The following is a 27,605-nucleotide window of genomic DNA, read 5'->3' on the forward strand; positions in this document are numbered from 1 at the left end:
GTCACGGTGTATGGGGGGTCACGGTGTATGGGGGGTCACGGTGTATGGGGGGTCACGGTGTATGGGGGGTCACGGTGTATGGGGGGTCACGGTGTACGGGGGTCACGGTGTATGGGGGGTCACGGTGTATGGGGGTCACGGTGTATGGGGGGTCACGGTGTATGGGGGGGTCACGGTGTATGGGGGTCACGGTGTATGGGGGTCACGGTGTATGGGGGTCACGGTGTATGGGGGTCACGGTGTATGGGGTCACGGTGTACGCTGCCCGGTGTGGGGACCCAGTTCGTGCGGTGCCGAGGGCGGCCCAGCAGCGCGGCCCCGTGGGGCGCCGGTTCCGGTTCCGGTGGGGCCGTGGGGGGGGCGGGGCCGCGGGTCGGAGCGTGCGCGGTGCGTCCGGGCGGCGCTGGGACCCGCAGAACAAGGGGCGAGGGGGGAGCGGAGCGGGCGGGCCGGAACCGGGCCGGGCCGAACAGCGAGGGAGCCGGGCCGGGCCGGGCCGAGCGGGACCGCGGCGGAGGCGGCCGGGAGGCGGCCGGGGGGTCTCGGGCCGGGCCGGGGGCGGAGGAGCGGCGGGCCCGGCGGCCGGGCAGGGGCGCCATGGCGGCGGCCGAGACGAAGATCATCTACCACCTGGACGAGCAGGAGACGCCGTACCTGGTGAAGCTGCCCATCCCGGCCGAGCGCGTCACACTCGGCGACTTCAAGGGCCTCCTCAACCGGCCCAACTACAAGTTCTACTTCAAGTCCATGGACGACGATTTCGGGTGAGCGCGGCCCCGGGCCGGGCCCTGCGCGGGGCACTGCGGGGGGTGGCGGCGTCCCCCGAGCATCGGCCGTTCCGTTCCCAAGGGCCGGGCTCCTTCCTTTGTGTGCACCCGGGGACGGTGCGAGGGCACCGCTCCCTCCCTGGCCCCTGCCCGGCACGGCGCGGCTCCCCTCACATCCATTTTGGGGAGCACCGTCCATTTTGGCAGTGCTTTCTCCCCTCCCCGGCTCTGGGAGGGATGGATGAAGGGGTTTGAGAGCTCTCCATGTGCTGCCCGGCTCTAAGTGGACGAGCTGTCCCCTGCTCCATCTCCACAGCGGGGCCATATGGAAGAGAGGAGCAGCCCTGCCTTGTGTTGGGGCAGCTCTCCTCCACTCCCCGTGTTTTCATGGTTTCTTTGCTCTTTCCACCACGCGTGGTTGTTTGGATGCACTCAGTCCTGCTCCTACCATGGACAGTTGTGTTGACTGATCTGCTCGGAAGCTGCTGCCTCCCATCTCCCTCAAGGCATGAACTGACCTGGGGAGCCCCGTGATCTCAGTGAGACCCTTTGTTTGGCCCTCATTTCTTGGTGACACCCTTTGTTTTGCCTGGGTTCTTCCCACCTCTCATTCTCCTCTGGCTTTGTTGTGGAGCTCCCTTCCCTTCGCAGCTTCTCTTGGCCTCCGCAGCACGTGACCCATCACCATCCCTAGTGCTTTGCCGTTTAAAAGAGTTGCGTGATCTCCTTCCCTTTGCATTTTTTCCCTTCAGAAGATGGAGTGTTTACAGTAGGTCTTGCGGATGGAGGCTGGGACTGCAGAGAGCTTTCAGTTTTATAGCCTTCCCAGTGTCTTCGTGCCGCGCCAAATGCCTCCCTGGGCTACAATCTTGGCTCCTGCCGTAAGTTACACAGGGCTGGGCCTGTTTGGGGCTTGGATGGAAAGCCGTGTGGCTGCCTCGGCAGGGGGTGCTCTCCCCTCTGCAGCCAAACCATCCCAGTGCCCAGGTTCCCGTTAGCTCGGGAGATGCCAGCTTTCAGTTGAGGCTTGGAAGTTGGAGTCACTCCTGTGACCACAGTCTGGGACGCTTCGCCTCCCTGCATTCCTCCAGGCCCAGCGGAGAGCTGCAGCCCTCAACAGCTTCCCCCCTTCTCTCCAGCCAAATAGAAGCTCCTCGGCCCTCGTTTACCATAAATCTCCCCTGCGCTATCAGTTGTTGGCCGATGGTTTCCTGTCCCTCAGCTGTTGGGTGCTATGGAACAGCTGCCTCTCCTCGGCTCTGAGGGGACCGTGTCTCCGTGGTGGGAGAAGTGAATTCTCCATTCTGGGCTCGCTCTGTTTGTAAACAAATGCTTTGAGATCCTTTGAAATGTTCTTGAAGTGAATTCAAACTTGTCTCAAATGAAATACTGCCGTGTGGGTGGGAGAGTGTCTGCGCAACTATAAACAAAGTTTAGTAATAAATAGCAGCGTCTCGAGTTGGGAAGAGGGGTCTGGTGGCAGCAGAGCTCTGCCTTGTGCCTTTTCATCCTCCTCTGTGTCTTTAAGGCTCCGTGAGAGGAGGCAGATGGTGGATTAATGAAAGTTGAAGATAAAGCACATAGAGTACGAGGAGGGAGAGGGAAGAATGGCTCAGGGAGACCCAGTGAGGTCAGCTGCACAGGAATGTGGGAGATGAGGATGATTTCAGCCAGCTCCTCTGGGAAGAAGTGACTTTGGGAAGGTGGTTCTGCTGCTGGAAGGGGTCTCTTGGGCTGTGGGTGAGATCCTGCCCCACTGTGCTGAAGCACTGCATGGAATGGAAAGCAGAAACCTCTCCTGGTGGCACCAGGGCTGCCCCATCGGGGTAGAGATGTTTGGGTCTTTCCTCCTTTCCAGAGAGCCAAAGGAAGCCAGGGAAGGGCTGGAGCCGTCCAACTGCAGCGTTGTCTCCAAGATGCTCTGGAGCCGCAGGCAGCACTGGAAATATTTGGGATCCCTGGTGGTTGGTGTCCAGGAGAAAGCAACGAGTCGGTGTGCAGGGACAGAAGGGCAGGAGGAAGCTCAGCTGCTCCTTGTGAGCCTGTAAATATCGGAGCGATTAGTGAAAACCAGCAAGAGATGAATGCTGGTTGTGCTCAGCAGCTGTGTGCCAAAGAAAGGCATTGCAGGGCTGTGTGTTCATCCCTCAGCCCCTTTCATAGAATCACAGCGTGGCTGCTTGGTTGGAAGGGACCTCGCAAGGCTTAATCCAACGCTTCCTCTCACCTCTGGTGCCCAGATTGAATGGGTTTCTCCTTCTTCCTCCCCTTCGGAGGCTGTGCATCTCCAGCCCAGCATTCCCTGCAGCCTGCCCATCCCCAGGGCAGCGTTTCAGCTGCAGTCTTGCTGTGTGGGATTTTTCCTTCTTTTGTTTATCTTGTTAATATTTGTTTGCCCTGAGAATCAGGGCAGTGATGGAGCAGCTTCAGTGTTTACGTCTCCTTGGAAATGGGAACAGAGGCTCTCTGGGGTGGCTGTGTGGCTGTGCCAGGGGTTCATCCTGCTCAGTGCTCAGCACCAAATTAAGAGTGGTGCTGTGCCCAGGTGGGAAGGAGGAGAAACAAGAATTCATCTGTCTAATTGAGGGGAGAGCAGTAGGAAAGCTGCAGTGGCTTCTTTGCTTCAGCACAGAGAGAACAGCCTGAGCCCAGCTGTGCGGAGCAGTGATTTCAGGTGTGGACATTTGTACCCGTGCCGGCTTCATCCTTTGCTTATCCAAGAACTGGAGACAGCAGGAAGAACTGAGCACTGATGGTGGAAGCTCAGTAGCGTGTAGATGTGGCGTATTCTTGGAGCTGAGCTACTTTGTGTGCATGTGCTTTGCTGTGAAGTATGAAAGTATCCTTTGCTCTGCTCAGACAAGGAAGGTTTTGTCTCTCTGGCTTTAAGTCTTTTCATCCTGTGCCTTTCAGGTAAGATCTGTGTGCTGGGCAGTAGGAGAGAGGGCTCTCTCCCCCTCTCCCATGCTCTGCCCACTGGTGAGCTCTGTGTTCTCTCCCCACAGTCTTTCAGGGACCTCTGAAGAAGCTGTTCAGTTTCTTTGTTCCTGATCCTGCAGATGTTCTTACAGTGCTTGTGTGGCTCCTCCTGTCCGCCTGACACTGTGAGTTCTGTGGGCATGAGAGTGTTTGTATGGATCTCGGAGTGTTGGCTGCTACAGCTGAAGATGTCCTTATGTCAACTGAATGGTGGTATCCCATGACACGTTTTTACTCTTGTATCTGATGCTGCTCAGCGCCATCAATAAAGGGGTTCCCACAGGGGCATGCTGAAGTTAAACTTTTCAAAGCAGTTTCAGTTAAAGGAGTGGGATTGGTGCGTCCAGGTAGGTCCTCAGTATGTGGCTTCAAGTTCTGTCTCCATGTCCATAAACCCCAGAGCATCTGAAAGCCTGTGTGGATAAAGCACTTGGGCAAAGCATCCTTTGTGATTGCTTTGCTTCTCTCTGCCTGGTCAGGGTGAGCTGAAGGGCTGCTCCTCCTGCATGGGGATCTCAGCCATGCATTGCTGGGAGGACCCAGAGCTTTGGGGCACTGTGGGGTGGTGCTGCTCCGCTTTCTCCCTCTTCTCTGCAGGACTTGATTGCAATTTGAGCTTCAGAGCTGCGGTGATTCCGAGGTCTCAGCTGTCAAGTGGAAATTGGTATTGAATTAATCTCTAGCCCGGTGTCTAATCCAGACCTGCTTAATTATCACCTGCCTGGTGAAGCCGGGTACGAGGCAGTGATTAGGGCAGTGTTCTGGAGGCAAAACAAAGCGGGTCCTGCTGGAATTCCCAGCACAGGGGTCAGATGCTGTTGGTATTTGGCGACCTCACCCCCTACACATGTGCGTGGAGAAACGCGTTGATGCTCACTGAAAGGCCGAGTGATTTATTGTTATTGCAGGATTTTTTTTTTTTTTGAGATTGATGCCAAGAGTGACTGTCCTGGCTGGAAGCATTCAGAGCTGGGGAAGGGATCCTGAGCTTAATAAGCAGTGTTAGTCCCGAAGCCCACTGGCAAGGAGCCCCTGCCTACTTGCCAGGTCTTTGTAGTGCGAGCCTGGGGGAGCTGCTTCATTTTTGCTTTGGTTTTTGAATTGGAAGCTTTGCTGTCTGCAGAAGACGTTTGCCTGTTCCATGCTCCCATGGTGATTCCACATCAGCGTGGGTATCACACAGGGTGGGTTTGGCAAGAAGTCTGTGCTGTGTGAGCTGAAGCTCCTCCAGAGCCGTGCGTGACTCCTCTGTGTGCTCAGTGCTTCTGTCAGCAGCAGCACTGCCCCACTGCGCTGTGGCTGTTGCATCTCAGCTCCCAGCTGGTCCTCAGCTCTGTGTGTGCTGGGACAGCAATTTGAACCTGAGCCCTTCAAAGGACTTAGACCTCCATCAAAACACCTGTGTTCTCATGGATCCAGAGATGACAAGAAATGTTCCCAAGCTACTTCTGGAGGAGATGGGGTGACCTGTGCTCCTGAACCTGTGCTGGCTGCTCCTTCTGTCCATTTCCTTTAAGGTCTGTGCTCACAATGACTTGCCTTCTGGGGCACAGCAGGTAGAGGTGGCTTCCTACCCTGCATGTTTCCTTCCTTGGGTAGAAATGTTGTCCGGAGAGCAGACCAGTGAGGGCACATGAGCAGCAACAACAATGCTCCTCTTCTCTGCTCCAGAGGAACACGGTTCCCTGCATGCTCAGGTACTCTGCTGCCATGAGTAAGGCTCTGCTGGAGATGGTTTGGGGCCATTTGTATGTAGGTTAATGCAGCTCACGCCTCTGTCTCCTGAGCTGGTAGGGGTTTGGCAGAGAGCTGCTAACCAGTACTTGAATGGAGATTACAAGCTGGGAGGAGGACTGACTTCTTACACGGTCTGATGGTGACAGGACAAGGGGGAATGGCTTTAAACTGAAAAGAAGGGAGATTTAGGTGAGACACTAGGAAAAAATTACTCAGAGGGCGGTGAGGCTCTGTGGAGGTGCCCAAGGCCAGGTTGGATGGGCCCTGGGCAGCCTGAGCTGTTGGGGCAATCAGCCCATGGCAGGGGATGGGCTGGGTCAGCTTTAAGGCCCCTTCCAACCCAACCATCTTGTGATTCTGTGATATTCTGTGATCTCTTCTGTCTGTTCCCTGCTCAGACCCAGCTGGGCTCTGGAGGTGCCTGACTCCATCTGTTGTGGTTGGGGCTGTGCTTCTGAAGGCCATGTTGGATGGCAGTCGCAGCCTGGTTTCTGTGCCCAGGGGTGGTGTTCTGAAAGCCAAGTTAGCCAAATTGGGCTGCATACCAGTTTCCCTAAGGCCTTGTCTGTACTATGCAAACAATGAAGCTTTACAGCAGCTATTGAACTTATTTGCTGCCAGATCTGGTCAGGATTTTTTAATTATCATTATTTATTGAATGAATTTCTACCAAAATATGGTGTTACGGTGAACCAGCATTTTACTTGGAGAGGTATTGTTTTCAGTTATGTTTGTGATGGAAATGTTTCTTAAGTTTGTTCTTGGCCAACTTGGGGATGCACAGGGAAAAAGGGAACTGAATATTGACAGAGAAAATTGGATTCTGAGGGTCTCTGCCATGGTAAACTGCTGCTCCTCTGCCTTTGGCTGCAGCCAAATAGATACAACAGTGTTGTGGTTTGGGTTATTTGTGTAAGAGCCCACGGAGGAGAGCTGTGCCTGCAGGAAATAGGCTTCGTGTTGTCACTCAGTTTTGCATCACACCGCACAGCTGATGAGGCAGCAGTGAGGGCTGTGTTTCTGTGGTGTTTCCTATGGATTTCCTCCTCCATCCATCCCCTGTTTGTTGTTTGGAGCCTGCCCTGTGACCCATAGTGGTTTTCCGGGAGGGGATGTGGCACCACGTGGCTGTGTCACTGTTTGTCCCCAGCTGTTAGACAGCAGAGTGAGCCCTAACTTTGTCTGTATGCCCTATGTGAGCTTTTGTGCTGTATTGCTGTCTGCAAAGAGCTACACTAGAAAGCTCACACAGCTGCCGTGCTAATATCTCCCTGAGCCTCTGATCTGAAGCTCTCGGTTTCACTTGTTTCCATCACTGTTTTGGGGTTAGTTTTGTCTTTTTGTAGCAATAACATTGATCCCACCCAGCAATGGGTCAGAATCCTCTGGAGGCTTTGGCAGGCAGAGATGCCTGATGCTGACCTTCCTGTTGTGTAGTCCCATATCATGGGCTGTCATTGCTGTATTAGTTGTTTATTGAAGGAGATGTGACAGAGGTGTTGTTTCCCCAGGCTGAGTGCTGAAGGCAGCAGGAGCAGTGGTTGGTACCCTGCCCCACTGAGTGCTCTGTTGGTCATCTCCTGGCTCATCAGCCCATGGCTCTGCAGAGAACTGAAGGACAAGAAGATATAGCAAGCAGTGGCCAAATCACCACAGTGGGAGCCCAGTCCTGGCTGAGGACAGGAGCTGCGAGAGGTTTTCTTCTGAAGAACTGACGCCAGCTGCCATGCAGGAAGGCTTTCCTCTGTTTTGTGACCTGCCCTTAGTGTCTGGAGAGGAACTGGTGTGCTGTGTGACCCCTCTGGTGGATGGCAGCTGTTTCTGTGATAGCCTTGGAGCTCAGGGTGGGGTGCTCCTGGTCTCCAGGCTGGGCAGGGTGAAGGCTGCTGTACTGCTGGTTGGTTGCTGTACTGGCCCCAGGGTGCATTAGCTTCTTACATTGAAGCTTTTATTTTTCTTTTCCAGAAGCTGCGATGGATATGCAAACTCCATCCTGCTGTTTGCATGCAGCTAACAAGTTGTCCCAGTTCATTCTGCTCTGCCCAGCCCAGCCAGTATTTTTGTGCCATTTATACAGACTTGCCCATGGGCCCGGCTGGGGCTGTGCTGTGCCGGGAACCTGTGCAGGAAGCTTTGCCACTGCACTGCGTTGGGTCATTTGAATGTATTCTTAATGACTCCTGTGACTCTGAGGAGCTTCACGGCCCTGTGGCAGGCCTCCCTGTTGTCTTAGGGAGCTGGTAAATGCACCTGAAGGGGCTCGTGTGAGATAATTTTCCTTCCAGAGTGAGCTGTGGAATGACATGAAACTCTTTAAGTTACATAAATCCAGTTATTCCCTGCCCAGGGATCCTGAAAGGGACAGAGGAAGTTCAGGAGGCAGCACCTGCTTCAGCCTAAGGTACGCTCTGGCTGGGTTTCCTTGTGGCAGCTCAGGTATGTACTGCACAGGTATGTAGCATCCATATGGGGCTGCACACTGAGTCCCATGTGCCAAGCTGACTCAGACCCACTGCGTGTTCCCCATGCATCAGTTTGGGGTCCAGCAATCTTCTTGGATGGGCTGGTATTGTCAGCCTGGGAAGCTTCCAAATCTTTGTGTCTCTTCTTACAGCATTGCCTTCGGTGCAGTCAGTGCCTGCGCTCTGGTACAGGGAGCTGTGTGGTAGGTGTGTTGTCTGGAGGTGGGGACTGTGCTCATGTCACCTGCAGGCTGTGCAAGCTCCCTGTTGGCTGACACGGAGTGCTCGTGGTGACTTCATGTGTGAGTGAAGGAGAGGTGTTTTGTGGAGACCTGATATCAATATCACAGCAATCAGGAAGCTCAAAATCAAGGTTTTGTAACTTGATTTATCAGCAGATCCACCGACTGCAAATGGCCCTATTTGCAGTAACGATGCGTGCTGAAGGTGAATGTGTACGGTGACCAGTTAATGGCTGTTACTGAGCTCACAGGATATTTGTAAGTGCAAACAGGTTGTGCTGCCTTCTGTTATGCTTCTCCATTCTCGGAGGACCTGGTTGCTGGCAGCCTTGGCTCTGAGATCCTCTGCAAGAGCAATGTTTTGTATTTTGGCCGTGGTGCAGCTGTTGGGGTGGCAGGTGGGAAGGCTTGCAGTGCTGTGCAGCAGGGTCAGGCTCGGGAATGTGCGGTCAGAGAAAAGCAGCTCTGAGCTGGGTTTGTTCCCTTGGAGGTGGGGTACGTTGCTTCTAAATTGCAGGGAAATCTTTCCTCCTGTTGAAAAGGTTCCTTGGTGGGGAGGCAAGTCCCAGCAGGCTCCAAGCTGACTTTTGTCCGTGACACCTTGCTCAGACTACTGACTAATGCCAGTCATCACTTAGACAGGAGGCTGAATGGCACAAGCTGTGCTGCTCACAGGAACGCCTTCCTTCCAGATTGTCCCTGCACCCTGTGCCAGCAATGCTCTGCAGCTCCTTTGGAGGAGTCCTTGGCAAACAACCATCTCCTGGCTGCCTGGAGGGTGCTTTATCCAGCAGAACATCCATCCGATGTCAGGAGGAGTCCTCTGGGCTTTCATAAAGACAAGAAAGAGAAGTGGGAATTTCCACTGTGGAGAAGAAACCAGCAGCAGGGTGGAGACAGCTCGCATTTTCCCTGCTTCTTGGCTAATCAGATTCCTTTCAGTTTCTAGTAATTGATTGGCTCCTGCTTTACAACTAGCTGTCACCCGATTTCTGGATCTTGAGCTGAGCGTTGTGTGCCAGCACATGCATGGTTAGGTTGGGATGGGAGCATCTCATCTTTTCCTTCCAGCAGTTGAACAGAATGTGCTTGTTTGCTGGGTGCTGACGGCAAAACGAGCTCGGCTGGCTGGGGAAATGAAGCTTGGTAGGAGATCACGCTGCTCGTTGTGTTGCTCAGCCCTGTATCTTCAAGGGAAGGTGGTTGGTATTACCTGAAAGAAGTGAAGTGTATGGAATGCTACTTAAATATTCTCTAGTTGCTCTCTGGTTGTACAGGGAGTACTTGTACCATTCCTACCATCAAAGGCAGGAGGTCAGGTGAAGCAGCCAGCCTTGCTCTGCCTTGAAATGGTGTTTTTTACCAGTAAGCTGAGCCTTTAAATGTGACTTTTGTGTTTTGCTTTCCTCCAAGTCCTTTCTGGCTTGCTGATGACTTTGTGTTTTGCTGAAGTTATCCAGGTTCTGGAGGTGAAAGAAAAGGATGCGTGTCCCTGACCTAGTGGTGGTCAGAAGCGGTTCTGACCATTCAGGTCCCCTCACACTCTCTCCTTCCTTCATCATTTCATGGCCATGGGATGTAGGATCACTGCTTGCCCTTTCTTCACAGTGCTGCAATAGCCTGTGATCAGCAGCAATGTTCTATCTTTGCTACTATGCAGCTGCCACAGCTCTGAAAGGCTTCTCTCGTTGTCTTTGGCAAAAGCTTTGTGGTAGAATGTCAAGTTTGGAGCTTTATTAACTCCCTATTGTTTTTATAGGGGTTGTCTGTATGGTAGACCCAGTCAGCAGAGCTGTTGTTGCTGGTATCCCAGCTGGACAGGGAGAGTAAGGACACTCATCATCTATTCTCCTTCTCTGCCCCTTGTCCTCACCAGGTGGGAGGCTGGGCAGGTCTCCTTGGGACACCCCAAAGCTGTTTGTGCCAGGAGAGGATGTGAGCTGGTCAGCTCTCGAGGGAAGGATGTGAATAGAGGCTGATTTGTCACCTCCCAGGGAAGGTGCATTATTAAATACAAAATAATTGTTAGCACGCTGGGAGAAATGAACATCTCTCTCCCCACGGAGGTCTGCTGGGGTCTGTGCCTTCCCAGCCCAGCTCTGCCCAGCTGAAAGGTGCTCCAGGAGCAGGGGCAGGTGCTGGGCAGGGACTTGGGAGCAGGGAGTGCTGGCAAGGAGGTTGCCATGGGGCAGCTCCCAGCCTTCCAGGTGGGGAGGTCTGGGTGTTCAGACCTTGTTTCCCACCCTCCCCCTCTTCCCTTTTTTTCCCCTCTTCTCCTCTCCTTGCTCTCCCACTGAGTTGATGCTTTTCCAGGAATGAGCTGTACTGCTGGCCTAGCACATTCCACAGCCGCAGCACTTTTTTGGCAGGAGCTTTGCCTGCTGTTAAGAAAAAGCAGGACTGACTTGATGTCCCTCCGCCAAGGGCCAGGAAAGGAAGGAAGGCCCAGTCCCACCTTCCTCGCAGTGCGGGCTGATCTTCCCCCATCCCCATCACCCAGCATGGGGCTCCCGTTCTCTGCAAGGGAGGTGAGCAACAGCCCAGCCAACATTTGAGAGCAGAGCAAGCGGTGTAGGTGACCCTCTTGCTGGGCTGTGTAGACGGCTCTTGGAGTTCTTTGGGAGCTGCAGTCAGGGAAGAGTCTGGCAGGGCTTCTGCAGGCAGGTCCGTTTGTCCTGATTTCCAGTTCAAAGGGCTGAAAGTGTCAGCCAACCTTCAGGGCCCTGCAGAATGCTTCCTTTGATGGTGACTCCCAGCGTCTTTCTGGGATTGAGAGCTCGCTGGGCAGGATGAATTAGTGGAGGTGCCTCCTGCAGCCCCACACAGCTTCCCCCAGGTCAGCTGCCCTGTCAGCCTTGTTGCAGCCAGATGGGCACAGCGGAGCAGGAGGGGCTCATCGGCTCGCTTTGAAATCCAAGTCTTTAACTTCGCTTTGATAAGGAGTGCTCCAGGGCAGGCCTGCAAGGTCGGGCAGCTTGTTCCCAAATGCCATTCCTTTTCCAGTCTGTGGGCTGGGTAAGCCTGTCATCTCCCACCTGGTGAGGGAGCACAAGTCCTGCTGGAGCCAAGCGTCTCCTGCTGTTTGTCCAGTGGAGTGATTGTGAGCGTGCTGATAGGAGTTCTTGGGGAAAGCAGTTGCCATTTCAGATGTCTGAGCAGTCCCTGCCCAAGTGACTATTGAGGGGATAGCATGGCAAGCACGGGGACACGTTGGGAGTGTGGCTGAGGGAGGCGGGGAGGTGTCAGGCTGAAAATGGAAGGAGTTGTTCTCCTGTTTGTGCTCCTAGGCACCATGTCCCTGCTGCTGAGTGCAGGCAGTAGCTTGAAATGTGGTGATGTGTTCCCTGAGGAATCCTTGTAAACTGCCCTGGGTTTACTAGGAGGGCAGAGATGGCTTCTCCTGCTCCGTGCAGAGCTGTGTTATCATTTGTGTTGTGTTTTGGAACGGGAGCCCACATGCAGACGGTGCAGCAAGGGGTTTTGCCCTGGCACAAGGAGCTGGGGCTGTTAGGTGACAGGAGGAAAACAGCAGCTCCCTGGGAGGGGATCTGATGGAGCTCAAACACCCACAGAGCTGCAATCCCTTTTTGCCCTCTGCTACTATGACATAGAGGCACAGTGGAAAATAGCGTGTCTGGGGTTTTGAAATGGGGAATGATGATCTCTGTTTACAGAGAGAGACCTTCTCACCCCAGTGTACTGCACAGTTTGTATCCCACGTTCTCTTCTTCCCCTGCATGAGAGATAAAAATACAGTGAGGAAGACCCAAAGAATTCCCCAGCTTATGGAGACAGACACCTCCAATCCTCTAATCCTGTTTGATGCACGCTGCTTGCTGTGAAGCCCAAGGACTCACTGCTACACTTGTGTATTGCTGGGAAGGACCTGCAGCCCTGGGGGGGTTGTATCCCTGCAGGAAGCACATGTGCTGTGTCTGGGCTCGACCTAACAGGCAAAGAGTTCCCATCCGACATCTCAGCTCGGTTGGAGAACTGCCCTGTCTAATTTTCTCTTCTGGTGATAAGACTGCAGTGCTTGATCCTGGAGAAGGGAGGAAGATTTTGCTCCAGAGCTCAGCGATGCTTGCATTTGGATACTAACACATGAAGGTGTTTCCTTATGCTGTTTAGCATCATTAATCTATACAGTCGTTTGGAGACAAGACATCCCTGCCCTAAGGCGTGTGTGTACTACAGGACTTGAAAATGAGATCACATTTTTTGGTGTGCAAATGCCTGAAGCTTGTGCTATTAGATAGGAACGTCTCCTGACTTAATGAATTTTTTCCCTGTGGTTCTGCAGGAGATGAGGTGGGGGCTGGTGAGGTCAGAGGTGCAATCTGCCTACACTGCATTTGTGGGAGTTATGAGGGGTTTAATGTCAGCGTTTAATTTCTTGCCTTTGTGATCTTGGAAGAAATGTCACTGTTCTGTGAAGGGCTTTCAATAATTGAACTAAACAAAGGAAAAGATCTTTTTTCCTCTGCTCTACTGGTTTTACATCTTCTTTTTAACGTGCAGTTGTCAGCACTTAATTGTGCTCTCAATGCCTGTTGCTCCCCTAGTGACAAAACTCCTTTTCATCCTCCCCATCGAGCTGTCTGACATGGCGAGGGGCTCCCTTCTCTCACGTCTCTTCTTGGTGCTGACCGAAATGCAGCAGTTTCTGATCTCTGCTGCGTCCTGTGATTGCTGTTATCTGAGCATCCCGCCCTTAGGTAGGCAAAAAGGAGGACGGAGCTGTTGGAGAGGAGCAGTGACTGCTGCTGAGCATCCAAGGCTGAGGCTCAAATGCTCCCAGCTGTGCCTGGGTTAGTGCCTGTGGGCTTCCATCTCTCTGCAGGCAGTCAGCTGGTGCTACTCCATCTTAGCTCTCCGTCAGACCCGCTGTGGTTGGTGGGCCCTGCTCAGGAGAGACCTGCGCTGGCTGCAGCTAGAAACTGCCTTGTATCCACAGCCTGGGCTGGGCTGGAGGCCTCCGAAGGGAGGGGAGGGAGGAAGGCTGGATGGAGCTCAGCAGCTGTGTGCTGGTAACCTCAGCGCGGCTTCTAGCGCAGCGAGAAGGCTTTTACTGCCTCCTCCTCTCCTGTGCGCACTCTCGCTCTCTCCCCACCTTCCCTTCATTCCTAGGACATGACTGCGTGATATAAAATACCCTCTAATTTCCTGATCCGCTCTGGGACTCCCCAGAGAAGGCAGCATCTGCCCACCCGTCCTCGCATCCTCGTTGCTGGCTGCCAGCAGAGCAGGAGGGAAGCTGGGAGCGTGGCACCTTCCCAGCCAGCAGAGAGAGGATCTGCTGGCTTTATCCGCAGCGTGGGGATGGGGTGAGGGCCGGAGCTGGGCTTCCACCCCTCCCTTTCCACCCTTCCCCCAGCTGCATGGGAGCAGATGTGCTGCTTGTGTCAGCCTTGGCAGGCTCCGCTTTCCTCTGCAAAACCCGAGCCCGATTCCTGCAGCAACCAGAGCCTCGTCCCCTCCTCCCCCTCGGCCTGGCCCCGCACAGCCGCCCCCGTGTCGCTGGGGATGGAGGCTGAATCATCCGCCCACTCCGCCTGCCTCCCATCACCCTGCCTCCTTCCGTCCCTCCTTCTTTCCCTCCCTCCCTCCTGCAGGTCTCTTTGTTGGAAAATTCAATGCAGATGAACACTTGGGAGCTGTGGGCTGGGCGCCCGGCGCAGGGTTTGTCCACAGCGCATCGGCGTGGAGCGATGCTTTTGTCACCCAGGGGAGGTCAGCCATGGGCTGGCCTGGGCTGCAGCTCTACAGCAGGGAGCTTTCGCCATCCCTCGCTCCCTGCTGTGTTGCACACACCCCCAGCAGTGCTGCAAACCTGGGAAAAACCCAAACTGGGCTGTCCCGATGGTTAAAAATAAAGCAGCCCCTCCGTAATCAGTGTGGAGCAGATGCTTTCCCCAGGCTGCTAAATGGCTTTTAGAGAAAGAGCTGGAACACTGCCCAAGGATTTGCCTTTTGGGGATTTCCACAAGACCCTGCAGCTCTGGGCTGATCCGTGGGGAGGTTTTCCTGCATGGCCGCTGAGGAGAGACGTGGCATCATGCACAGCTCCCCCAGAGGCTGCTCCCTGCTGCAGTGCTGAGAGCACAGGCAAAAGTATGGTCTGCATTGTGGGGCTGTGGAGTGCTGCATCCCAATAATGGGTCAGCATTAGGACTGGCAGACAGGAGCAGAGCTGCAGGGAGATCCTTGTGCCCAGCCCTCCACTGTCAGCTTTTGCTCTGTGTATAATTCACCCTGCTCTGTTGGCTGGGTGATGAGGAATGGGGCTGAGAGAGGGGTGTGGAGTGCTGACCCCAGGGTGTCTGGGACAGGAGCGAGGTGACAGAGGGCCGAGCACCCAGACAGAGGCTGTTTGTTCTGCCCTGCTGAAAGAGGAACAGTTCGTTTGCACCCAGCGGTTGGTCACCTTGACCCTGCAAATATATCACCCCGTCCCTACAGCCACAGACCAGACTCTGTGTCCCCGAGCACACAGCGTGCAGCGCTGGAAGTTGGCTCTGCCTGGAGCTCTCTCTAGGAATTGGATGGGCTCCAGGCTACTGGCGACAGCATGAATGGATGCAAGCACAGCCAGGCTGGGTGCGTGCACAATGGGAGCGGGGAGAAGCAGCTCGACTGTGCTGGGAAGGGTTGGCCTGGGTGCCCAGTGGGCTGCCCCACACCTGTGTCCTCACTGCCATTGAGCATAGCTTGCTGAGTTGCTTTGCCATTAAATCACAGAGTCGTTTGAGTTAGAAAGGACCTCTCAAGGCCATCTATCCCAACTCCCCTGCAATGGAATGGGACATCTGCACCTCACTGTGTCTATCAAAGGTAGTATTAATGAAACACAGCCAATCTACAAGTTGGTTTTGACTGGTGACAAAGGTGTTTGTACTGTTGGGGGGGAAAGAAATCAGTGCTCCTTCAGTGTGAAGAGTGATAGGAGTGCAGCTGCTTGTGTAATGTAGGAAGATGACATTGCAGCTATAAAGCTTGATGCGGTGTTGAAATATTATGTATGTAATTAAAAAGCAACAGTAACATTTGGGAGGCAGCGTGTTTCATGTATTTCACTTTCATCTGTTAGATGATTCTGGCATGGGCTGTGATGATTTCAGATCTTTTTAAAAGAGGTTTAAATTATGCATTTCTTGAGAAATAAGCAGAAATACGGATCTGGGTTGGTGGGGTTTTTTGTTTTGTTTTGTTTTGTTTTACTTTTTAACTGAATCCAGAGCTAGATGCACCCAAAGGGAGACTGTTCTGCCCTAGTTTTCTCCCCTCCAGCCTGGTTGTGGTGTCTGTGACACAGAGTGGGTCACACAGCCCCTCTCTGCCCCCTCCCCAAGCCTGGGCTGTGTGTTGGGTGCACACAGGTTGCCTTTTCCTTGGGGTTCTGGGACCCACTGTAACTGTCTGCTCTCCTTCACAGGGTGGTGAAAGAGGAAATCTCAGATGACAATGCCAAGCTTCCCTGTTTCAACGGCCGGGTGGTGTCGTGGGTAAGCACATCCCTTCATTATCTTGCTGCCTTCTTCTCTCTCTGAAAGCCATCGTTTGATTGCGTAGTGCCAAGTAAAGCACGGGGTCTGCTCTGTACTGTCAGAGTGCTAACTGCTAATGAAGCTGATGAACTGGATTACCATGCTCCAGACTCTCTGCTGGAGGCTGCGCTGTGTGGTGCTGGGTCTCCTGTGCCAGGCAAGATGTGGGATGCCTCTGTGAAGAGCTGGCTTGGCAGAGGTGGTGGTCCCAGCCTGTAACCCGTGTGCCCCTACGGCAGGGTCAGCTTTCCAAGGAAAGTCGTGCTCCGGTGACAAAGGGCTTAAGTGACTCTAGTGCTGGTGAAGCCGACTGGATTGGGCTGCCCTGAAGACTAAAGGTACTGCCTGGGCAGCTGCAGAACAAGCTTCTCATGCCGTGCCATGCACATGCTCTGCCCCCTGCCCGCATGCCTGCCTGTGCCCCAAAGGGGACCCTCTGTTTGCGGGGGGGAAGAAGGTATTTGGTCTCCATAGGCCATCATCCCATTTTCCCCTCTGCTGAGCTGCAGTTTGTGCTAATCAAGTTGTGTGAATCTACCCCAGCAATAAGATCCGAGACCCAGGTGCTGACAGATAGTCCGTAAACAGTGGAAAATCTCCAGGCTTTTGCAAATGGAGCTGCATAAGGCCTGAATTCTTTCACCTGCGTCAACCAGTGAGGCTGAATGGTGGCACCAAGGAGTGCTGAGCTGCCTGCAAGCTGCAGGACAGGGGGCTCAGGCTCCCACAGAGCAGCAAACTGTGCTACCCTCCCTCTAGTGGCTGCCCAAGCCCCAGACATCTCCCTACTTCTCCATTTCCAGCTGCCTTTTGTTTTCACATGCCCTGCTAGGGCATCCCAAAGGCTCTGAGCCTTTTCCATTGCTTTTGTGTTGTTTTTTTTTAACCCATTGTGCTTTTTGTTGTGCTTCACATCTCTGTGCAGCCTCTGGCTTTCCTTGCAGTGGCTCTCAAGGGGACTGATGGGTCTGAGCTGCCCATGGAGCAGCATGAGCTCTGATCCTGCTGGAATGCTGTGCTGCTGCAGCCTCTGAAATGTTGGCTGTTTGTGGGCACAGTGCCTGGGGTCAGCACCTCCACCAGCACAGAGAGTGATGGTGATCTTGGAGACCTCTGTGCACGTCTGATGAAGCCTTTTTCTCTCCTTGTTGAGTCTCACTGTCTGTGAGTGCTTTGGGACTGGGAGAGCATTTGCTTCACTGCTTGTGCCAGACAGGCTGGAATGAGGCTGTTTTAGGAACTTGGTGCTAATTTTAGCTAGAAGGAAAGATAGGGGCTGGGATCTAAGTGAATATTTCCTGACGGCAAAAGAGGCAGGAAAAGTGTAGGGTGGCTTTCAGTACCTTGCCTGGAGGAAATCCCAGCCTCAGGAGTAAGGCAGCAGCATTCCCCCTGCTCCCAAACAACCCCCCCCTCAGTGCAGTTTGACAGCTGCTTGCAGCTGGCTCCTCTGCCTGCATTTATTTGCCTGGTCTTGACTTGAGACCTTCAAGCACAGAACACTGTCAGTTTTCCCTGGGTAGCCTTGACCACTTGTAGCATCTCTTCTCCCATGTGCTTCCAGGCGGTGGCAGCCAGAGCAGGGATGCAGCCCTCAGGCACTGGGATGTGTCCTGGGAAGACAAGAAGGGACCAGGAGTGGAGCTGGGCTCTGGGCGTGTGCCTGGGGCATGCTGGAGGCAGGGAGGCTGAGCTGGGTGTGAGACTAGAGCTGGTTAGACACTTGTGAGAGCAGGAGCTGTCGGGCTTGTCCTGGGGCCTGCAGGACGGGCTCTGCAGCTTCTGACACCCCAGGGTGTTCTCTGCCCTGTCTGCTCCCTTGGCTGAGGATCTCTCGGGGTGCTCTGTCTTGGCATCCCTTTCTTTGTTCCCGGTGCCTCCCTGGCAGCAGACTGTTCTCTTTCTGCCCTGATGATGTGCTGTGGGATCTTTGTCATGACACCCCAGTCCTCAGAGGGATGATTTGCACTGAGTGTTAAAGTTTGGGTAGCAGCTGATAGTTCCTTTCCGGCCCATTTGATGATCCCTCTGTCGTGACCCAGACAGGAGCAGATCAGGGTGCAGGGTCCTGCTGCCCCCCCAGTGGTGATAGAGAGCCACCCTGCTGCTTGTCTCTGCTGTGCAGGGAGCAGCCATGGTGCATACGGGTACAGGAAAGAAGAGACACGTTGGAAAACTCTTAAAGATGGAAATTGATCTTCCCTTGCTGGCAAGCTCTAGCCTTTCCCCAGGAACTCATTCCCTGGATCCTCTCTCTGCTTCGAAGGTCTCAGAGTGTGTCTTGTAAGGAAAAGGCTATTCATTGCTTTACTTCCCATTTGGAATTAGCCCAGCACAGTGCAGCTCAGAGGTGGGGAGAGGGCAAAGCTGCATAGGGAACATTTTAAAGGAAACCACTTTCCTTTGAGCTCAGTTGGGCTCATCGATTTCATTTGATTTCTCACCCATTGGCGAGCTCATTCCCCAGGAGAAGCTCCATCTCATTCCCTGAGCCCTGAAACAGGTGATTTATCTTGGAGCCAGAGGCAGGGCAGTAGCTGTGCTTGGACGGCCCCAAAGCATAGCTAGTATAAACAGCTCCTGAGTTTTGACCCTGTCTTGAATTTGTGCACTAGGGGAAGTTCAGAAGTTTCAAAGCCTCAGCCCTGAGCTCTGTTACCCTCACCTCCCATGGGTGGAGGATGTGAAACTCCTGCTGGGTCCCACAGCCTAAAGGCCAAGCTGTAGAGGCTGGTCAAAAGAAAGGGAGGGTGTAGCTGCCCTCTTCTGATGTAAGAATTACTAAGGGGAATCCACTCCTTGCCACTGGGTATGTGTTAAGGTTACCTGAGCTTAAAAACTGTGCAGTGTGAGTGTGTAGGTGATGACAGTCTCTAAGCAGGACTGCTGGCCACCCAGGCTACTCTGCTGGGTCAGAAATTCCTGAGACACAAATAGCCAGTGTCTGGGAGGGCACTGAGGAGAACATTGCTACATGCTTGGCCTGTTCCATACCCGTTCCTGGGCATCTGCTCTTGTCTGCTGTCGGAGATGAGATCCTGAGCCAGACAGGCTTTTAGCCAACTTGCTTGGCTGCTCTTGCAAGTGTTCTCCTGCTCCCTCAGCCATTTCATCCCCTGTCTCTCATCCCTCCAGCTGGTATCTGCAGAGGGTTCCCATTCAGATGCTGGGTCAGTCTGTGCCGATAACCAAACAGAGCTGCCACCCTCCATGGAGCGCACAGGAGGAATCGGAGACTCGAGGCCCCCCTCCTTCCAGTAAGTTACCTGGACACCTGTCCTGGTTTCTGAGGGACCTGTGATGGCTTTGCTGTAAGTCAAGGTGGGAAGAGCAAGGGTTGGGACACTCCTGTCCAAATGGGCAGGAATCACAGCTGGCCATAGGGCAGGATGGTGGGACTGGGAGCAGATTCAAAGCGGGGATGTGTTATTTGGTAAGCAAAGGCATGCTGAAAGTAGTGCAGGGGAGCTGGCAAAGAGCTGACATCCTCCCATAGTCCCTTACCCTGTGCTCCTAGATGTCCTGTGATTGCTCCCCACCACCTCTGCTGCTGCCCCTCTGAGGAGGGAGACAGTTGATGGGTGCAGGCTCATGCTAGGTAGTAGAGAGAGCCTTCTCAGCCCCTTCTTGGACCTATTTGTCCCTTTATTTCATTGCAGCCCTAATACTGGGGGGAGTCGGGAAAACTTGGACAATGAGACAGAGACAGACTCAGTGGTGTCATCACAAAGGGAGCGACCTCGTCGAAAAGATGGACCCGAGCATGGTGAGTGCTAACAACATGGCAGGAGCTTTGCTGGGCATAGCTGGGGGCACCAGCTGCATATACAGGCCAGCTCTGGCTGTTATCTAGGACCTCCTCAGCACAGAAGGGCTTCAGTGGTCTGAAGCAATAGCTGTGTGTTGCATCAGAGCTTGGTGATGAAATCCTTTGGGTAAAAGAGATATCTTCTGTAGAATTGCTCCAGAAGCAAGAGGGAGGCAGCAGCGCCTCACTTCTGAGTTGAAAAGCAGACTGTGCTGTAGCCTTGCCACTCTGTGCTGGTCCATGGTCTACCAAAGGACCAGTTGCAGCAGTCTTAAGCGGTTTTAGTAGCCTTTTTCTTGGCCCCATCAGCCTTTTCCTCATTCTCTAGTGTTGTGGAAGAGGTAACCTACAGGGAAGGAACCTGATCCTTGTGTGGGCTCAGAGCTGACCTGTACTGGGTGGGATTTTGAGGGGAATTCATTCTGAGAATGTTGCCATGAGCCCTGCAGAGGGGATGGGGCTATTTCCCTTTTCGTGTCTTAAGCATGCTGAGTCTTGTTGTTTCAAAGCACCCAGAGTGAACGGGACAGTGAAGGGAGAGCGGCGCCGAGACCTGGGCGGGTACGAAAGCTCCTCCACACTCATGAGCAGTGAGCTGGAGACCACCAGCTTCTTCGATTCAGATGAAGACGACTCCACTAGCAGGTACAAGAACTTAGGGCTTGGCAGAACACAGGCTTCCCACCACCTCTCAGCACTGAGATGCCATCGCAGGGCATAGTAATCCTGGGTGCCAGTGTCCTTGCACAGACTTGCTACTGTCTTGACTCGCCCAGCAAGCCCCTGTGCTATTGTCTGTCTCCCACATACATGCTCTTCTCCTGCAATCTTCTATTCCACATACCCTTTTCTGTGACTCTTGCTGCCAGAGCCATCATCCCAGCAGCAGAAGAGCTGACTCATACTTTTTGCCTCTAGGTTTAGCAGTTCGACAGAGCAAAGCAGTGCTTCCCGTCTGATGAGGAGGCACAAGCGACGCAGGCGGAAACAGAAGGCTCCACGCATTGAGCGGGTACCCAGGGGCTGGGTATCCTGGGGAGGGCAGTGCAGGGCAAAGTGGGCTGCCTAATGGATCTCTCCACTTAGTTCTTTGGGGCTGATCAAGTATTCAGCTGCATTTGCTGTGGGCACTGCCTTGAGCAGGTTGAATCCAAGCAGTGAGATTTCATACAGTGCTGTAAACCCTTCAGTGGGGCCAGTGTAGCAGAAAGAGGTGGGACCACAGACCTTTTCCTGGCAGTGGAGTGGTCATAAGGGCAGTGGCTGATGCACTCCGGCTCTACAAAGCTTTCAGCATGAGGCCGGAGTTGTGGGTTGTGATTGTGGTGCTATGGGGGGGATGGAAGGAATACATATGAATGGAGTTGGGTCTGGGAATGGTACTGAGGCACCAGGTGACATCTTGTGTTTTCTTTATGTTGCAGTCATCATCCTTCAGCAGCATCACAGACTCTACCATGTCCCTGAACATCATCACTGTCACACTAAACATGGGTGAGTAGGTGGTGTGCCTGGAGCTTGCAGTCCTTCCAGCGCTAGATGGGTGCTGGAGAGGGACCCGGGGAGGGGGCAAACAGAGCATGCATGAGTAAGTGTGGGAATGGATTCTTCAGCATGTCTTGGAGCATTCAGGTATCTCAAGAGCTTTTCTACATTCCAGGATTTTAGGGGAGGGGAGTAGAAGTGGCTATTAGCACATGGGTTTTCTGAAGTCAGGACTGCTCGTGCCTGCTGCTTCATGGTGTTTTCCTTCTTTCTTTTTCCATCTCTGCAGAGAAATATAACTTTCTGGGCATTTCCATTGTGGGACAGAGCAATGAGCGTGGTGATGGAGGCATTTACATTGGCTCCATCATGAAGGGTGGTGCTGTGGCAGCTGATGGCAGGATTGAGCCGGGAGACATGCTCTTGCAGGTACTTCCCACCCACATTCCTCTATTTTTGAGACTAGAATAGTAGTAAGAAAAGACCCAGAAGCCTCCCTGTGCACTTAAGCAAGTTAAACCAAGGGAGCTGCTCTTGGAAGAGGGAAGCTGAGTCACCACTGAGCAGAGTGAGGGGCTCAGCCTCTGGTCACATCTCTGAGGTTCACCCCTTTGTGTTGTTTGCAGGTGAATGACATCAACTTTGAGAACATGAGCAATGATGATGCTGTGCGGGTGCTGAGGGAAATTGTGCACAAGCCGGGGTAGGTACTCAGGTTGCTCCTTACATCCATGAGAGGATGCAAAGTGTGTGCTTGGGGTGTGTGAATCACATCTTACAGCCACCTCTGCCAGCAGATCTGCAGGAACTCAGAACTTAAGATTTGGGTGTTGCTTTGCTTCCTGGGCTTTCATACCCAAAGCAGGAATTGGAGCCATCATAGTGGTGGTGAACTGGGATGTGTGTCCCTTTTTCTGGGTGTACGGTGTCATCTTTTTGCTTTGGCTGGCTAGCAGTAGGATTGCTGCTGCCACATTGTTCTGTCCATGCTGTTAAGGAAAGCTATAGCCAAAGTGGAGGGAGGGGAGGAGCAAGGGCAATGAGCTGGCAGTTTCTCTCTGTCTGTCAGTAGAGAGCCAGCGTACAGCAAGTGCTATGGATCACAAAGGGGTTTGTGCCACCAGGCTCTTGTTCTAACTTTTGTCTTTTTTGCTGCAGGCCCATCACCCTGACGGTGGCCAAGTGCTGGGACCCCAGCCCCCGGGGCTGCTTCTCGTTACCCAGGAGTAAGTGGATAGCTGACTCACCCTTAACGCTGGTGCCCAGCTCATGTGAGAGCCCTGCCTTAAGCACTTACTTGGTTGTTGTCTTGTTCCTCCTGTGTGTGTGTGTGGCTCCATATGGCACTGAATTGGGTTTTGATGGGGTTTCAGCTCTCCCGTAGGGAGGCTGCTATGCATTTCCCAGTCCAAAATGCCCATAGGCCCAGCCCTCATTCCCACATCACGCTGGGGACGCGTTTCACTGGGTCAGGGAGGTCACTTGCTTGGAGCGCCAGAGGAAAGAGAAACCCCTCCCTGAGCCATAGGGGGATCTCTCCCTCTGCACCTCTCCTGCTGACCCTCCCTCTCTTCTTTCTCTCCCAGTTGCTCCCCAGCGGATCTGGGCTGGGCCAGACTCTCCATGCTCCGATCCGGGTGAGTCCCGGCAGATACTGGGGATGGAATGGGCTGTGCTGAGTCCCTGTCCCTCCCGTGAGGTTGAATGGATAATGAGATAATTTCTTATAGTTGCTAACTGACTTCTTCACTGCAGGTGAGCCTATCCGGCCCATTGACCCAGCAGCCTGGGTGTCTCACACGGCAGCGATGACTGGCACCTACCCAGCGTACGGTATGAGTCCATCCATGAGCACAATCACTTCCACCAGCTCCTCCATCACCAGCTCCATCCCAGAGACCGAACGTAAGTCCTTGTGCCTCCGTGCTCCTCCTGCTGCACGGCTTCCACACCTTCACTGTGCTCTAAGGGGAGCAATACATCTGCTTGGGGACAGCTGGGCTGGGAAAGGTCTCCTCTGTCAAGGAAGTGGGTGGGAGATGGTTCTCACTGATCTGGCTGGGTGAATTTAAACCACATATTTCAGTCTTCTACTTAAGGAGAGTAGAAGATCCTGAATGCAGTCCAGGAGCTGTGGCAGATGCAGAGAAAAGGTTCAGGGAGTAGCTGGGGTTTGCCCCCTGGCAGTGTGAGGCCAGCTTGTCACTGGAGCAAGGCCGTCCCAGAGAGCACATAGGGCAGGACAGAGTCTTGTAGTGTGGCAGAGACCTGCAGAATACAGTGCTGTTTTGGTTGCTTTCTCAAGATTTTGGGTAATTATAGTGTGCAAAGCCCTGAAGCAAGGGTCTAAAGAGCTCAACTGGGCCAAAAAAGACAGAAGTTTATGAGGAGCAGTGAATTCACATGCTGGGCTTTGTTGGCAGCTGCTTGGGATCTTAGCTGATCTTAGCTGCTTGAGACTGGCTGGAAGGAAGGAGGCTTGAGCCTGGGTTTTGCACGTTAAGAAATGATTCATTTGTGAAGGACACCATCTGAAGTCTGGAAGGGGGTTATGTCAGCATGCACCACAGGGCTGTCTACGATGTATTGTTCCCTGGCCCATTCCTCCCATGTGTGTGATTCTTCCATTTGGCACTGTTGTCTTTTCTGTCTCTTCTCATCTCTGCTTCCCTTCCCTTTGCGTCACAGGCCTCGATGACTTTCACCTGTCCATCCACAGTGACATGGCCACTATTGTCAAAGCCATGGCCTCACCAGAGTCAGGCTTGGAGGTGCGTGATCGCATGTGGCTGAAGATCACCATCCCCAATGCCTTCATTGGTAAGAGACTGTGCTGCTTCCAGCAGGGGCAGGGAGCGGGGTGTGGGTGGTCTGTTTCCCAAGAAAGCATTCATGAAAGGACATCTCTTCAGTGTAAACTGACTTAACAAAGCCATTGTCACAAATTGAACTGTTGGCTGTGAAATCCCTTTTTTGTTCTTTTAACCCACCACATTAAGGGCCACTGCCATCCTCTTGCTTGCATTTAACTCTGACATTCGGTGGCAGGTTCGGATGTGGTGGACTGGCTGTATCATCATGTGGAGGGCTTTACAGACCGCCGTGAATCCCGCAAATACGCCAGCAATCTGCTGAAGGCCGGCTACATCCGACACACTGTGAACAAGATCACCTTCTCTGAACAGTGCTATTACATCTTCGGGGACCTCTGTGGAAGTACGACACTTGACTCTTGGTTTGGCATGGGTGGGAGGGAAAAGATGAAGGGAGACAAAGTCCTGCAGATCTCTGCTAACACGATGAGGGCGTACCTACAGTTATTACCACCAGACTGAGCTCTTTGTTCTGCAGACTCTGGTAGAGTGGGATAAAGAATATTCCAGCTTGTTTGTTGTGCTGATGGAGCTGTGAAGTTGGAAGCAGCATTGACAGTGTCACCTGCTCTGTGTTCTTTTCACCTGCATAACCTTAGTCTTTGCCATCTCTTTTTTTCAAGGCCCTGAACTTCCAGGGTTGGAAAGTGCTCAGACAACTGAGTTATGCTTAAATGAGGGGGCTGGTGGGAGTTAATTAGTGAGGTAGAAGATAGCTGTGATGTGGTCCTTTCTGATGTGAAAGTTGTTTTACCCAGCCTGTTTTCCAGCCAGGAAGGGCAAATGCCTGTATTTCATGGCAGAGAAAGTGCCAAGTCCTTTAGTCTCCTTGCATGCCCCATCGTTGTCCCTGTGAGGGCGGACATGGAGCTTCAGCATCACATGTGGCTGTCTTTCCATTTGGCTTAATCCCTCTTCTCTGCTTTCTTGCAGACATGGCTAATCTGTCCCTTCATGATCACGATGGCTCCAGCGGTGCTTCAGATCAGGACACTTTGGCTCCGCTCCCACACCCAGGAGCTGCACCCTGGCCCATGGCTTTCCCGTATCAGTATCCACCACCTCACCCATACAACCCACACCCCGGCTTCCCTGACCCAAGCTACAGCTACGGAGGGGGCAGTGCAGGCAGCCAGCACAGTGAAGGTGAGTGGAAAATATCAGAATGTGCCTGTGTGGGCAGATGCAGCAGGAAAAGGCTGCTCCTTTAGACAACACCTAATGTATGGGGGGAGCAAGCATAAAAGCCTTCGTTTTGGTGAATTCCAGAAGGGTTATATGACTCAGCATTGAGAGACTGAGAGCATGGACTGTGCAGGCAGTGCTGCAGTGTGTTCAAGTCCTCTCTTGGTTAGAGGAGCATCCTTTCTTCCTGGCTTGTCCCTTCTTATGATTCCTAATGTTGCCATGTGTACTTTGCAGGGAGCCGGAGCAGTGGTTCCAATCGCAGTGGCAGCGAGAGGAGGAAGGAAAGAGAGAAGACCGGAGAGTCCAAGTCCGGTGGCAGCGGGAGCGAATCAGACCACACCACGAGGAGCAGCATGCGGCGTGAGCGTGCGGCCAGCGAGCGCTCGGTGCCTGCCAGCCAGCACAGCCAGCGTAGCCAGCACTCTCTGGCTCACAGCATCCGCAGCCATCACAGCCAGCAGTCGTACGGGCCGCCCGGCCTCCCCCCTCTCTTCAGCCCCCCCATGTTGCTGATGCCTCCACCACCGTCAGCCATGGGGCCCCCCGGGGCGCCGCCGGGCCGTGACCTGGCATCTGTGCCCCCCGAACTGACAGCCAGTAGACAGTCCTTCCGAATGGCCATGGGCAACCCCAGTGAGTTCTTTGTGGATGTAATGTGAAGCGCCCGTCCCCTGTCTGTCTGCTGCCCCTCCTTCCCCCCCTTCCATCCCCATCGTTTGTCTCCTAGGACCAGCCCTGGCTTCACCCCTTGTTTTTTTGGGATTTTTTTTTTTGTCTTGATAACTAAAAGAAAAAAAAAAAAAAAAGGGAAAAAAAAATAATAAATGGAACTAAACCTTGATTCTAATCCCTCCTCAAGTGGGGTGGACGGGCCTGGCAGCCCTGCTGCGTTCCACCAGCCCATCCCGCCACCAGAACCATGTATTGCTGATGGTTATTCCCTCCTGATGGTAATTCCCTCCTGCCATCCTCTCTAACCCCATTAATCCGCATCCATCCCAGCACCCTGTGCTGCTTGCCCGTGTGTCGCTGCTGCCTCACTCCTTCCGCCCTAAACATTCTCTTCTTTCTTGTCACCCTTTTGTGTTTCTTCTATCAAGCAGCAAAGAATTACGGGGTGTTTGACTTTCTCTGAGCCTGCCGCCCACAGGGGGGAGAGCTGGAGCGTGGCGTGGCCCGACAGGAGGACACGGAGCTCCAAGGGCGCTGTGCACGCATGGCGCTGAAGATGGCTGCTTTTCTCCCCCTAGCGGAAGACGCCCTGAGAGGGGAGCCGGGCCCAGCCTTACATGAATTTTAAATCCCTTTGTAGTTGCCTTTCAGCCAATGTCTGAATGTTCCAGGGCTTCACTGCCTGTGGGGAATGGGGAGATGCTGCCCTTTGCCTCCCCTTCTTGCCCCGGCCTTGGGGAAGAGCACTCCTTCCCCCTGCCCTGTCCTTGGCACTGGGGCCATGCCCCCTGCCTTACTTCCTATGGGACTTGTAGAATTCAGGGCTATGGGGTGAGTGCACACTTGGCCCAAAGAAGCCTAGAGGGGGCCTCTGCCCTGCTCTTTGCCCCCATCACTTGCAAGGGCAGTCCTTGGGGCAGCTGTGGCTCTGCCATTGCAACACCACACAGCAGTGGGACCTTTTTGAGAGCTGAGAATGCAGCCAGTGAGGGAGGGAAGGCACACTATGGGGAAACACAGTGTTTGTGTGCAGAGAGGGGCAGCACTGACCTTACCCTGCTCCATTCCCTGTGTGCGATGCTTGGGAGGGACGTGAGCTTTGTGGGCAGTGCTTGCAGCTCCTCTGGGCTCACACAGAGCTGTGGGTCACTTGCTCCAGCCCTCCTCATCCTTTTTCCTTCTCTCACGGCCGCTCAGAGCTGCTCCTCTCCACTCCTGCTGGGCCGTGGGGAGGAGATGTGGGTCCATGGGCTGCCTGCTCCCTTAGCGCCCTCCTGTTGTCTCCTTCACTCTTTCTGTTTGCGGTTCTTTTATACTCCAGAAATGAGATGTATTTTGCTCCTGGGCTCTGCGTTGTGCCCTCATGTTCCTCCCCACACCCCCCTTCCCTCACACCTCATACCCATGGGTCACAGTGTGGTGGCACTGCCCCATTACCCCCCGCACCCCCCGGCCCTGCTCGCTGCCTCACCCCACCCCGCCCTCCCCACTGGGTTTTATAAGAACAGAACCGATCTCCTTGTTTTTATTTATAAACATAGTTTTATTGGACTCCTGCCTCGCGTTTTGTGTTGGACCATTCTGCTTCCCACTCCCTGCCACATCCCGCTGTGTAGGGGTGCTGGCTGTTCTCCATTGGGATATACAATGTGTGTGCCCATGCATGGTGTCAGCCCTATATATGCCCATAAATGCCCATACTGGGCAGTGGGAACCAGCGGGGCCGTGCAGGGTGAGGGCGGCCTCCCCTTACAGCCCCATATTGAGGCCTAGCTGCTCTGTGCCGTCCCCCACGAACTACAACTCCCAGCGCGTCCGCGCCTCAGGACTACATCTCCCAGCATG

At 53.7% G+C, this 27,605-nt stretch overlaps 1 protein-coding gene across 10 annotated transcripts; it reads left to right on the forward strand.

Moving 5' to 3' along the window:
* The first annotated feature begins 361 nt into the window (after positions 1–361).
* DVL3 (dishevelled segment polarity protein 3) lies at positions 362–27,311 on the forward strand. Of its 10 annotated transcripts, none has more exons than XM_032446430.2 (17): positions 362–764; positions 15,623–15,692; positions 18,870–18,991; positions 19,394–19,500; positions 20,052–20,187; positions 20,461–20,554; positions 20,967–21,036; positions 21,317–21,456; positions 21,654–21,730; positions 22,186–22,298; positions 22,614–22,664; positions 22,783–22,932; positions 23,716–23,847; positions 24,076–24,243; positions 24,834–25,046; positions 25,323–25,721; positions 26,192–27,311. In XM_032446430.2, the coding sequence occupies exons 1-17, from the start codon at positions 598–600 to the stop codon at positions 26,221–26,223; spliced, it is 2,241 nt and encodes a 746-aa protein (XP_032302321.2). In that variant the 5' UTR covers positions 362–597; the 3' UTR covers positions 26,224–27,311. The 10 variants fall into 10 exon arrangements, with proteins under 10 accessions (XP_032302321.2, XP_032302322.2, XP_032302323.2 ...); XM_032446431.2 differs by having other exon boundaries at positions 412–764; positions 22,186–22,253; XM_085513153.1 differs by lacking the exon at positions 362–764 and adding an exon at positions 5,421–5,443.
* Positions 27,312–27,605: the final 294 nt, after the last annotated feature.

The sequence above is a fragment of the Coturnix japonica genome, chromosome 12 (assembly GCF_054131305.1).
Source record: "Coturnix japonica strain WE chromosome 12, WE-NBRP24, whole genome shotgun sequence".
NCBI classification, from domain to species: domain Eukaryota; kingdom Metazoa; phylum Chordata; class Aves; order Galliformes; family Phasianidae; genus Coturnix; species Coturnix japonica.

Coding starts and splice junctions, on each gene's coding strand:
- DVL3 (XM_032446430.2), top strand. CDS start 598: ATGGCGGCGGCCGAGACGAAGATCATCTACCACCTGGACGAGCAGGAG. Junction 19,501..20,051: donor AAAAGATGGACCCGAGCATG/GTGAGTGCTAAC, acceptor GTTGTTTCAAAG/CACCCAGAGTGAACGGGACA. Junction 21,731..22,185: donor GAAATTGTGCACAAGCCGGG/GTAGGTACTCAG, acceptor TTTTTGCTGCAG/GCCCATCACCCTGACGGTGG.